At 42.5% G+C, this 13,218-nt stretch overlaps 1 protein-coding gene across 2 annotated transcripts in view; it reads right to left on the bottom strand.

The window, feature by feature from the left end:
- Positions 1-6,117, bottom strand: part of heatr5b (HEAT repeat containing 5B) — a 29,326-nt gene extending 23,209 nt beyond the window's left edge. For both annotated transcript variants that reach the window (XM_084077299.1, XM_084077300.1), the window contains exons 1-7: positions 6,080-6,117; positions 4,221-4,421; positions 2,514-2,725; positions 1,805-1,913; positions 1,536-1,685; positions 864-1,035; positions 363-520 (exon numbers count right to left, since the gene is read on the bottom strand). In XM_084077299.1, the coding sequence (XP_083933425.1) occupies positions 363-520; positions 864-1,035; positions 1,536-1,685; positions 1,805-1,913; positions 2,514-2,725; positions 4,221-4,346 (927 nt within the window). In that variant the 5' untranslated portion in view covers positions 4,347-4,421; positions 6,080-6,117. The remainder of the gene's footprint in view (positions 1-362; positions 521-863; positions 1,036-1,535; positions 1,686-1,804; positions 1,914-2,513; positions 2,726-4,220; positions 4,422-6,079) is intronic.
- Positions 6,118-13,218: the final 7,101 nt, after the last annotated feature.

The raw sequence follows: 13,218 nt of genomic DNA, 5'->3' as shown, positions 1-13,218 counted from the left end.
ATACAATGTCAAGACAACCACAGATGTTTTCTTGTAAGTTGAACAACATGTTGGAATTAGATAATTTTGTTAAAAGTTACGCCTGTATGTGTCTAAAAGGACTATAACGAGATACACAGAACAGGATTTGACAATCTGTGTGATTGAAAGCTCTCAACAAAGTAATTCTGTTTCATCACATCTTGTAGCCTTTAGTGGCATTTTTACAGTATGTGAGCATAGCAACTCATGGAAACTTGTACATTTCCATGACAATTGACATGAAAATTAAACGATGAAATCAACTCAAGGTGGACTAAAGTATAAAAAAAAAATCACACTCTTAACTGTGGTGGTGTTTGACTGAAGAGAATATGGCTCACCTGCGTGACGCCCACCCGCACTTCCCTGCTGACAGAGCCTCCTCCCTTCAACATTTCACCCCCACTTTTCAAGAAGCCAGATCCCCCACGGAGGAAACCGGTAGCCATCAGCTCCAGTACCTCCTCCAGTGTGGCCCGTTTCACATTCTGACGCATCACTGAAGAAGAGATTAAAACCATTAGTTGTTATCATTGTAGCGCAAAATTGATTGTATTTTTTATTTGATTTACCACATGAACCCTAGCATCCTAATTCTAAGCTGAACACTCAGTGAAGATGTACAAGCTCACGACATGTCCCATCATCGCAACGTGTTGTGAGCTTCTAGTTTGGCTATTTTCGCCGATTATTTCGAGAGAAAAAAGTAAAGGGCTTTTGTAAAAGGGAAAAAAGGGGGCTTAGTATGGACCCCTGGGGCACACTGGTCAACAAAGTACAGCATATATGGTTTAAGTGGTTAAGATGGGTTGATTCCACTTCGTAATTTATGTGACCAATACCTGATGCTTGTTTCGGCATGAGGGCTGTGGCCATGACTGTTCCCAGCAGTTTGGACACGGAAACCCGCACCCCATAGTTGGAGCCCTCCAGGGCCTTGAAGCACAGCGTGGCCACGTTCTCCAGTTCTGTGGTCCACATGAACACAGCCTCATTTTGTAACTCCAGGAGGCACTGCTCAGGGATCAGGAATAAATATGGTACTCGATTAGTAAAATGTACTTTATGCAGCATGCAAAATAAATTGTGTATCCCGCATATATAGACAACACAGTGACGATTACTTACAATATTTAAACTACAAAACCATATTGAAATCATACAGTGTCAGTTATGTGATATTTTATAAGTTGTCTTTCTCAATGGGGGTATAACACATGCACAACATCACAGTTTTACAGGGTATATAAATGAAAGAATAATTATGACGTTTTCCAGTAATTGATAATCTTTGCCATCACTGTTTTGTGCAACCATCTGTGCAAACCACCATGCTTATGGAAGTGTAGAAATGCTATCCCAGAGCCTCTTATAAATGTTCCTCAACAAAATGACTATCACTGAGGTAATTTCATTTTACCATACATATACCTTTTATTTGAAAGATACTTGTTAAATCATGAATAGTCCTGTGATACTATGTAAACATAAAATGGCGAAATCCTCTCACAGACCTTTGCTACGGCACAGCGCACCGCCATGGACCTGTCTGTGAGCAGGGAGCGGGCATTCTTGTAGATATCCCGGTGACATGAAGCTGCAGCCCCACCCAGTCCATTCAGCACCTTCTGCAGACTAAGAAGGATCTCCCCTCTGCCTTGGGACTAGACCAAACAATGCAACAGGAAAGCAGAGTGATACATAAAACATATGTCTTGTATGGTCTTTCCCAATTTACAGTGTCCATATGGCAGCTCACAGTTTGTCTTCCTTAACGACATACCTCTGCACTCTTTAAAGCCTTCAAGAGATTGTTAATGGTATCCGGGAAGGAGCTTCCCAGCATCCTGCCCATCTTCTCATAAAAAGCCCCAACGCATGCCACTGCAGCACTGAAACAACAATTATTTATGTCAAGTTAAAAGGTAGAAAACCATAGATAATTGACATTGATATATAAAATAAAATAAAAACTGGTGTTTTTCTTACTAGGCAATAGTAGGTATTGTTTTATGTAAATATTTCACATACAATCAACTTTCATTTAATTTTGACTGTAGCGTGCTTTTCTTACATGGACATTTTTGTTGTTGTAATAATAATAATTAATAATAATAATAACCATCCATGTGCCATATTTGCTTAGTGAGGTTACACATTATAGTGTGTATATTAAGCACTGTAGGTCACAACAGATGTGATTTCATCCATGGCTACTGCCCTTTAATGGCAGCAAAAAGCACATTTAATCTATTGATGCAAACTTAATCCCCCCTTTTAAACACAAAACATCATGATTCTACAGATTAACATTTGGCTTAGCTACTAACACTAAGGTAGGTGTGTGTGTGTGTGTGCGTGTGCGTGTGCGTGTGCGTGTGCGTGTGCGTGTGCGTGTGTGTGTGTGTGTGTGTGTGTAAAAGAATATGCACTATTAACCCATCATTACATCTACTCGAAAATATATAAGTATTTAATAAATGCAAGCTCACAGCTTTGTTGGCAGATATGCAGGTGTATCATCCTTGTTTTTGATGATGTCATTGCACTTGTCAAGAGTTTGGAAGACAGTGAAAGTGTCACCGATGCTGTAGAGAGTTGCAAGGTTTTTGGCCAGTAGTTTTCTGGTTGGAGGTCCGGGAGCGCTGCTAATCAGTCCTGTTAACTGTTCCACTAGCTTCTTCTGTTTCTCCTTCACATCCACCTTCCAAGCATACACAAAACAAACTCATGAACCATAAGGACGAACACATCACCTTTACTTAGAGACTTGAATTTGTCCCTTTACTTTCAGACTTTATTGTCCCACAGGGAAAATTTGATTTCCACAGCACTACACTTGTTTGACAACGAAACATACAACAGCATACATGAGCTCTCACAGTAACAGCGAGACAACAGCTATGACAACATAAAAAGTGGAGTTGTTCTAATACCAGTATCAGAAATGCCTGATACTGCCTAAAATGCTGGCGAGTATTGGCGAGTATGCAAGTCTATGCACCAATCCTGTAGGAGCCAAAATATATATTTTGCTTGTTGATCTTATTTTTGTTTGGTTTTCCCACGCTTTGTTTTGATGTCCCACTTCCTACATTAATTGAGTGATTAGCTCCTGCTGTGTGTCTGCTCATTACCTTTAGTTTATTTCAGGTGTGTCACGTGTGTCTCGGGCAGCCAAGGGCATTCAGTGAGAGAATGGGGGTGAGCCAGGCTCAATATTTTCTGTTGACCGTTTAACCTACGTTTGGCGTTTAATTCATCTAATTGTCAGTACAACATTTTTGGACCTTATTATTTTGTGTTAATAAATCACCTTAACAGCAAGAAGTGTTCTGGTTTTGTTTGGAAACGTGTCACACAGTTCCTGCCAAAGCTCAGCCTCATAGCACTACTTCTAAATGGTTTTGAATATTGGGAAGAAGTAGTCGCTACAAATCCGATACCACCTAATTTATCACGTGATGAATGCTATCTCATTTATGCGAAATAATTCTGGTTTATTTTGAATGTTTACTTTTTTATTTGATGTTGCAATACCATTTATACTGTTACTGTACTATTTAAATATTTTAATCTTACTAAATTGTTCCTGCACTTTAACAATGTATTAAAGGAATTTATATATTCCTTCCTAGATCTAAATTATTTATAATGCACTAGTATCGAATCGGTACTTGGTATGGACCCATACACAAGTTCAAGTATCGGAATTTGTATGGGGAAAGACAAAATTGTATTGGAACATCTGTGAGAGAAAAGAGACTGCAGCACAACCTCAAGCCTGTTCAGCGAGGCCTGCTGTTAAGCAGCTGTAACCGCAGGTATCAGGCTTTTTCCAAAGCGAGCCCTTCTTAAATTTTAATGTTCTATACCAACGGGCAGAGCAGTTTTTTTATTAGTTAATATTTAATTGAATACATACTTGCACACATGATACTGTATGTTAATTTGATAGATACATACTGTTTGCTTGGCCAAAAATGCTAATATTATTTATATAGCAATGTTCAGATGCTAAGTGTGAGGTTTACCTGGCATCCTAGTTAGCACTTACTGTAATTGTTTTTCTTCGCACTCTATTTATGTCACCATTTACCTTGTTGATTGTTAACTATGGTTTATGCCATTTACTCTGATCTTGCACTTTGTAAGTCGCTCTGGATAAATGCCTAAATTGTACACAATGCAATATTCACCTTATTTGCTGCCACCAGAACCTTATCCAGGAAGCGAAGCCATTCGAAGATGAATACAGGCCTCTTTGCCTCAGTGATCTGAGCAAGGGCATCTTCGTTGAGCAGGAGACTGTGAGCCAACTCCATGGCAACACTCCAGCAACAACCAACTGCTCAAGGGCACAGGGGGATCTTCTATCACAGACGTATGCGGCCTCACCTCTGCAATGTATGACATGCCATGTCACAACAATCACACTTTGATCTAACCTTGAACACAGTTGTTCGATCTACAAAGTAAAATCTTGAATGTTAATTTAACCGAGTGTGTGCAAAATCTGCAAAATGGACCAAATGGACCGGAGTTCACTTATAACCTAACTCTGAGAGTGTACACATGGAACCAAATGTACCTGAAAGTGTCTATTTGTACACTCTCATATGGTAACCGAAGAACTGGGCACTTGAGAGAAATGGTCCTGGGTTTTTGAGGAGAACAGGACACAATTTTGTGGGGGGGTACCAATAATTACACATTCATTCCCCGTTTTCATCTTATAACCCATTTCTTATCACTCAAGAACAACAATGCACTTTTTAGCATTCACTCAGTGTACAGCAGTATACGGTCACCCTTAGACATATACAATTATTAAATAATTAAATGTAATGCTAAAAAAAAAGCCCACATCACAAAAGGTGCCCAGTTCTCTTGTACTGGATTGTTCAGTGCAGTATAGCCACCACAAGCAACTCTTAGATTCTATTTTTAATATCTGGAATCTAGAGTTGCAATACAGCCCATACATCCAAACAGAAAAGTCCTATCTGATTGTATTAAACAACATAAACTCATCAACATTGCAGCTGTACGGAAAGCTTGAATTATCCTCTTTCTATCAGCAAAGTTTTTGTTTCATAATAGACATGTTATGAGCTACTTTCTGTCAATAAATTCCGTGCAGGTGATCATTTTTCTAAGTGTCAGAGACAGAGTTTGGAAGCGCTCGTTTTCAAAAACGCAACGTCCTACTGCCTCCTGCATTATGTGACTTTTAGAAACAGGTGGTATGCAGGACCACTGAGTGATTCCAACGAGCGCTTCCAAACTCCAACACTTTGAAAAATGATCATCTACATTGAATTTATTGACAGAAAGTAGCTCATAATAACATGTATATGGTGGATTTTTATTTAACAAAAACTAGAAAGACGATAACCCAAGCGTTCTGCACAGCTGCAATGTTGGGGAGTTTAACCTCGTTTAAATACAATCAAATAGGACTTTTCTGTTTGGATGTATGGGCTGTCAAGGGTTGGTATTGCAACTCTAGATTCCAGATATTAAAAATAGAATCTAATAAGAGTTGCTTGTGGCTACTGTCCCACATCGCAAAATGTGCCCAGTTCTCTTATACTGGATTGTACAGAGCAGTCACAGAACTAGTTTGGTGGTGGGTGGAAAGGAGAACCTAAAGTATAAGACCAATGCAGTCGGGGCCCAATAAACTCAACTGACATATTAGGGATAGCATTAAGCTCAACTGCCTAGGCTTATCTCTGGAACAGCTAATATGACAAGATGATCAACGCAGACACGCATACATTTGGGGGTTTGTTGTTAAACACAGTTTGTTGTCCCTGACAGAGACCGCACAATAAATAACTTATGGATCCTGCTGCTGCTGCTGTGGACTAGACGAGTTGTTTAGCAACCTAGCTATGGTTGTACGACAAAATAAGGGTCACCTCAAGCCAAGCACCCAAGTACAAAATGAACATGCGCGCACAAAACATCTTTGAAATGTGTATGTATTGGAAAATATTGGGGTAGGAGCTTCTTAAAGCGTGGAATATGTAGGATTTGTTCAGCCCCTTACCTGTCTGTCGCTAGCTGTGTTCCGTCAGCAACGATAAGGTGGCAACAATAAGACTTCCGGTGGACGATCTCTTCAGAATAAGAGTACCCTCTAGAGCAAAAAGGAGCCATTGAAAAACGGTTAATTTGCACATTAAAACTATAAATTCAGCATTTAAACGACATATTATGTTTCTATACAACACATATTATGTTTCTGTGTAACGAAAAGGGATTTAAAACATTAATAATTTATATAAATGGATAAATGCTGTTCAAAGGAGTGCATAGCCTATACAAATTGGACACTGCACAGGAGACGGCTCCGCGAGGCAACACTTTGGACATAGGCACGCGTTCAGGGAGACCTCCTCTACAATACCACACTCTCCGCTAAGCGGGAGAGGTGTAAAAAAAAGTGTGGCGGGCCGTCCAGTGAGGTCAGAGGTCAGAAAAGTGGCAAAAAGTGCCGCTTTCAGACAATAGTGGGCGCTGCACAGGAGACGGCTCCGCGAGGCAACACTTTGGACATACGCACGCGTTCAGGGAGACCTCCTCTACAATACCACACTGTCCGCTAAGCGGGAGAGGTGTAAAAAAAAGTGTGGCGGACCGTCCAGTGAGGTCAGAGGTCAGAAAAGTGGCAAAAAGTGCCGCTTTCAGACAATAGTGGGCGCTGCACAGGAGACGGCTCCGCGAGGCAACACTTTGGACATACGCACGCGTTCAGGGAGACCTCCTCTACAATACCACACTGTCCGCTAAGCGGGAGAGGTGTAAAAAAAAGTGTGGCGGACCGTCCAGTGAGGTCAGAGGTCAGAAAAGTGGCAAAAAGTGTCGCTTTCAGACAATAGTGGGCGCTGCAGAGGAGACGGCTCCGCGAGGCAACACTTTGGACATACGCACGCGTTCAGGGAGACCTCCTCTACAATACCACACTGTCCGCTAAGCGGGAGAGGTGTAAAAAAAAGTGTGGCGGACCGTCCAGTGAGGTCAGAGGTCAGAAAAGTGCCACTTTTAGACAATAGTGGGCGCTGCACAGGAGACGGCTCCGCGAGGCAACACTTTGGACATACGCACGCGTTCAGGGAGACCTCCTCTACAATACCACACTGTCCGCTAAGCGGGAGAGGTGTAAAAAAAAGTGTGGCGGGCCGTCCAGTGAGGTCAGAGGTCAGAAAAGTGCCACTTTTAGACAATAGTGGGCGCTGCACAGGAGACGGCTCCGCGAGGCAACACTTTGGACATACGCACGCGTTCAGGGAGACCTCCTCTACAATACCACACTGTCCGCTAAGCGGGAGAGGTGTAAAAAAAAGTGTGGCGGACCGTCCAGTGAGGTCAGAGGTCAGAAAAGTGGCAAAAAGTGCCGCTTTCAGACAATAGTGGGCGCTGCACAGGAGACGGCTCCGCGAGGCAACACTTTGGACATACGCACGCGTTCAGGGAGACCTCCTCTACAATACCACACTGTCCGCTAAACGGGAGAGGTGTAAAAAAAAGTGTGGCGGTCCGTCCAGTGAGGTCAGAGGTCAGAAAAGTGGCAAAAAGTGCCGCTTTCAGACAATAGTGGGCGCTGCACAGGAGACGGCTCCGCGAGGCAACACTTTGGACATACGCACGCGTTCAGGGAGACCTCCTCTACAATACCACACTCTCGGATAAGCCCGAGAGGTGTAAAAGAAAGTGTGGCGGACCGTCCAGTGAGGTCAGAGGTCAGAAAAGTGGCAAAAAGTGCCGCTTTCAGACAATAGTGGGCGCTGCACAGGAGACGGCTCCGCGAGGCAACACTTTGGACATACGCACGCGTTCAGGGAGACCTCCTCTACAATACCACACTGTCCGCTAAGCGGGAGAGGTGTAAAAAAAAGTGTGGCGGGCCGTCCAGTGAGGTCAGAGGTCAGAAAAGTGCCACTTTTAGACAATAGTGGGCGCTGCACAGGAGACGGCTCCGCGAGGCAACACTTTGGACATACGCACGCGTTCAGGGAGACCTCCTCTACAATACCACACTGTCCGCTAAACGGGAGAGGTGTAAAAAAAAGTGTGGCGGGCCGTCCAGTGAGGTCAGAGGTCAGAAAAGTGGCAAAAAGTGCCGCTTTCAGTACAGCTTGTGCCTGTGTACTGTTGACCGCTGTTCTTTTAACCTTTTTGTTTTTATGTTTTATGTTGCTACCTTTTTATTAGTTGAGCACTGTTTGGTCAGATGCTACAGCCCCTGCGGCTATAAACGTTACAACAAGCTGTCTAACCAACCACAGGTTTAATTCGGCTACGGCCTGAGACAGATAAGATACTTGGCTAATAGTTATACTGCAGATTGGCACTTAATTGATTGCTGTCTCTTTTTGTGGTGTTCATGGCTTTTGGCCTTTTTGAGTGTACATTTGCAGTGATCTTTAATGCCAAATTACACATGGCTCTGAGTGTTTATATCTTGCTGATTTGCAGTGTTTAACTAGTGTGTACAGACTTCAATGAGTAGGCCTACATTTCAGTACAGCTATTTGGCCAAGCTTTTTGTCTCTTTAGTAGCCCTATGCACTTTAGTACTGGTTGACATGTGGACAGAGTTTTTAATCATTAAAGCTACCAATACATTGTACTTTATCGATTGTGAATAAATATATATTTTGCATTTTCTGGCAAATAGCCCTTGCCATTCAAACCTCTTAAAATGTCTACTTCCTTTTGGTCTGTAGGAGTGAAACATTTTCCAATCAGAAGCCTGCAAAGTAAAGCTAGCAGGTTCAAGGGCATCGTGTTTGAAGGGTCCTAATGTTGCACCAGGTCCCATGACACTCTGAACAGTACTAATATCTAGAGTCTGCATGTCATCCTGTTCATCTACAGGGCTCTCATGAAGTGCATGAGAGTTATTTATTTCCACAAAAGGCTCTTCGTCTTCGTCATGAAGTGCAGGGGAATGGTGATCTATTTCTATGTGAATTTCACATTCCAGAAAAAGGCTGTTCATCTACAGGGCTCTCATGAAGTGCATGAGAGTTATTTATTTCCACAAAAGGCTCTTCATCTTCGTCATGAAGTGCAGGGGAATGGTGATCTATTTCTATTTCTTTCTATTTCTGTGCCTGAACACAACTATTTTTTTCTGTATATAAAATCCCCTGTATCAATGCCTCATGATTGCAAGTGGTGGATAAACACACATAAGTAAGTTTTTTTAATGTCTCGACTCTGTGAAACTCCCACACAGTCCATATGATACCAGCATCCACAGAGATTACATTCAAGCATAGCTTTTGCTGGGTCATTTGTTTTTTCACAAATGCAATAGACAGTTTTTTTAATTATTTTTTTTGGCCTCACCCACTCATCACCTAGTGTACGTTTGGCATTTCTGTTGCCCACACGCATTTTCATGGGTGTAGCACATGTATTAGCTTGTAGAATCTCTCCAGTTCTCTTCTCGGCTTTATCTGAATATGCACTAATATTTTTCTTCTCTGTGGTCAAGGTATCACCAATATCTGGACATTCACTATTGTCAGCTATATCCTGTATGTGTAGGCTGTTACCAATATCAACTGAACAAGCACTCGTAACATGACTAGTTGTTACATTGTGGTTTTGTACAAGAGTTTTTTGGTCAAAAAGATTAAGGAGGCCTTTCACATCACCGCTATTTTGTTGCCAAATGGATTGGAGCTTTCTAACAGAACATCTCTCTCTTTGTTGTGTACTCATTGGAAAATCAAGTTCTATGGCAACATCTCTCCAGAAGCTGCCACTGAATTCTGTGTGTTGTTTTTGCACTGCATGATGTATTGCTTTAGCAATGTTAAGATAATTCACAGTGTGTTTCTGTCTACCTTTGTCTGTTACAGCAAAGTCTTTGCTGCCACCACATAATTTCAACTTGTTAGTATCTGTACGATTTGTGACTTTGTCGTTCTTATCACTGGCAATATCACTAATATCACTAACCCGGGCTCCAAAAGCTTTGCCTCTCTTCCCCTGCCTCTCTCTGCCTCTCTCTGCCTCTCTCCCCCTACTCCCCGGACGACCCGCCACTTTTTGTTTGAGCCCCGTCCGGCTTAGCGGAGAGTGTGGTGTCGTAGAGGAGGTCTCCCTGAACGCGTGCGTATGTTCAAAGTGTTGCCTCGCGGAGCCGTCTCCTGTGCAGCGCCCACTATTGTCTAAAAGTGGCACTTTTCTGACCTCTGACCTCACTGGACGGCCCGCCACACTTTTTTTTACACCTCTCCCGCTTAGCGGAGAGTGTGGTATTGTAGAGGAGGTCTCCCTGAACGCGTGCGTATGTTCAAAGTGTTGCCTCGCGGAGCCGTCTCCTGTGCAGCGCCCACTATTGTCTAAAAGTGGCACTTTTCTGACCTCTGACCTCACTGGACGGCCCGCCACACTTTTTTTTACACCTCTCCCGCTTAGCGGAGAGTGTGGTATTGTAGAGGAGGTCTCCCTGAACGCGTGCGTATGTTCAAAGTGTTGCCTCGCGGAGCCGTCTCCTGTGCAGCGCCCACTATTGTCTAAAAGTGGCACTTTTCTGACCTCTGACCTCACTGGACGGCCCGCCACACTTTTTTTTACACCTCTCCCGCTTAGCGGAGAGTGTGGTATTGTAGAGGAGGTCTCCCTGAACGCGTGCGTATGTCCAAAGTGTTGCCTCGCGGAGCCGTCTCCTGTGCAGCGCCCACTATTGTCTGAAAGCGGCACTTTTTGCCACTTTTCTGACCTCTGACCTCACTGGACGGTCCGCCACACTTTTTTTTACACCTCTCGGGCTTAGCGGAGAGTGTGGTGTAGTAGAGGAGGTCTCCCTGAACGTGTGCGTATGTCCAAAGTGTTGCCTCGCGGAGCCGTCTCCTGTGCAGCGCCCACTATTGTCTGAAAGCGGCACTTTTTGCCACTTTTCTGACCTCTGACCTCACTGGACGGTCCGCCACACTTTTTTTTACACCTCTCGGGCTTATCCGAGAGTGTGGTATTGTAGAGGAGGTCTCCCTGAACGCGTGCGTATGTTCAAAGTGTTGCCTCGCGGAGCCGTCTCCTGTGCAGCGCCCACTATTGTCTGAAAGCGGCACTTTTTGCCACTTTTCTGACCTCTGACCTCACTGGACGGTCCGCCACACTTTTTTTTACACCTCTCGGGCTTATCCGAGAGTGTGGTATTGTAGAGGAGGTCTCCCTGAACGCGTGCGTATGTCCAAAGTGTTGCCTCGCGGAGCCGTCTCCTGTGCAGCGCCCACTATTGTCTGAAAGCGGCACTTTTTGCCACTTTTCTGACCTCTGACCTCACTGGACGGTCCGCCACACTTTTTTTTACACCTCTCGGGCTTAGCGTCTGAAAGCGCCGAAGCGGCACTTTTCTGACCTCTGGCCGCACTGGGCGGCCCACCATTTTTTTTCCTATCAAGTGCAGGGGCGCTCAGTTATGGAACAGCACATATACTACAAATCTACCAATATGCCTTTAATCTTTTCTTTTGATACTGTGTCCATGTTGTATGTATGTCGTTAAATAATATACGTTTTAAATTTATTTTTCTGATTACATTCTTATTTGTATTGTATTTTATTTTTTAAATAGGTGAGATCAACTTAATAAACCCTATACTTTTTTTTAATTTATTTATCTTACCTGCTCTGCATCTACTATTATTACTTGTAGCATATTTTGTTGTTGCTTTTATCATTGTTCTTTTGCTCCTGCAAATACATATATCTAACACACACAAATGAACACAATATCCAAGTGCAAAACAGGATCAGAAACTGTGCACATTTAATGGGGATCAATAGCCAATTTAAATCTGGAACAACCTCACTTAGAAGTGCTATAGTAGGCCTACATTGGTTCTCAAAGTGGGGTCCGGGGACCCCCAGGGGTCTTTGGGATGGTTCCAGGGGGTCCCCAGCAAAAGTAGTTAACCACTTTATCCATTTATAAGTTCGCTATTTTAAATATAGCAGATCTACAAGCTCGCAGCGCGTCACTTCATGCCGTGCTGCGAGCTTGTAGATCTGCTATTTTTTTTACATTTTTGAAAAATCTTGAAATTCTTTTGAACTTTTTCATTTGCAACACAAATCTTCTCTTCTGGGGGTCCCTGCACAAGATATTTTCAAATATAATACAAATAATAATACGATACAATAATATAATACAAATATATATCAATTTGGGGGTCCTTGACATGAAAAAGTTTGAGAACCACTGCTCTAGTGTAAGCCATTTAAAAGACATACATCATAAATATATTTTTTCAATAAATGTGTGTCTTTAAAAAAAAAAGGCAATTAGAAGTGTTCTAGTATGCGCCATTTAAAAGACATACATCATAAATGTATTTTTAAAATAGATTTGTGTCTTTTAAAAAACATTACAAATTCGCGATCTTATTTTGAAGGCAACCGGAAACCTTATTGTTGCTAGCTCAAAAACCGGATGTCCTATCGTTGCTGACGGAACGGAGCTTCTGTCGCTGTACCCCAGCATGAATGCAGTGTTGCCAGGTTTTGAGAGAGGGAAATAAGCAACCAGGTCCATGAAAACGAGCCCAAAAGAAGCAACTAGGCTACATGAGCCCTTGATAATTTAAAATAGTCGATCTACTACAAGCTTACAACGCGTCACGATGCAACGCGTTGTAAGCTTGTTGATCTGCTATTGTTTTTTTTTTAATCTTGAAGTGTAATCATTTTTAAACATTTGAACAACACAATACACACATCTTCAATGGAGGTCCCTGGCATAAAATACATATCAATTTGGGGATCCTTGACATGAAAATGTCTGAGAAACACTGGTTTAAACAACCTTTGGAAGCAAGCCCAAATAAACAACTACACTTTAGAAACAAGCCCCTGCAACTACCAATATTTACAAGCAACATTACAGAAAAACAAGCCCAAAGTAGCTTACAATAAGCCGACATGGCAACCCATGCATGAATGACGACGTATCATTGGGCAATATGGGTGTTGCGCCTAAGACATGTCCGACGGGAAATGTAGACAAACTAAAACATATTTAACAATATTAACGTGAATATAATGTGTATATTATGTGTTATAGATCTAATATAATGTGGATATTATTATATGTGTTGACAATGTAATTTATTTCGTTATGACCCTGTTCGGTTCATGTATAAAAAAAACTGAAACATCCACGTGATG

The sequence above is a fragment of the Gymnoscopelus microlampas genome (genome assembly GCF_963454915.1).
Source record: "Gymnoscopelus microlampas genome assembly, chromosome: 13".
Lineage (NCBI taxonomy): Eukaryota > Metazoa > Chordata > Actinopteri > Myctophiformes > Myctophidae > Gymnoscopelus > Gymnoscopelus microlampas.
The sequence above is the reverse complement of the archived record's forward strand: the minus strand, read 5'-3'. Positions and strand labels throughout refer to the sequence as shown.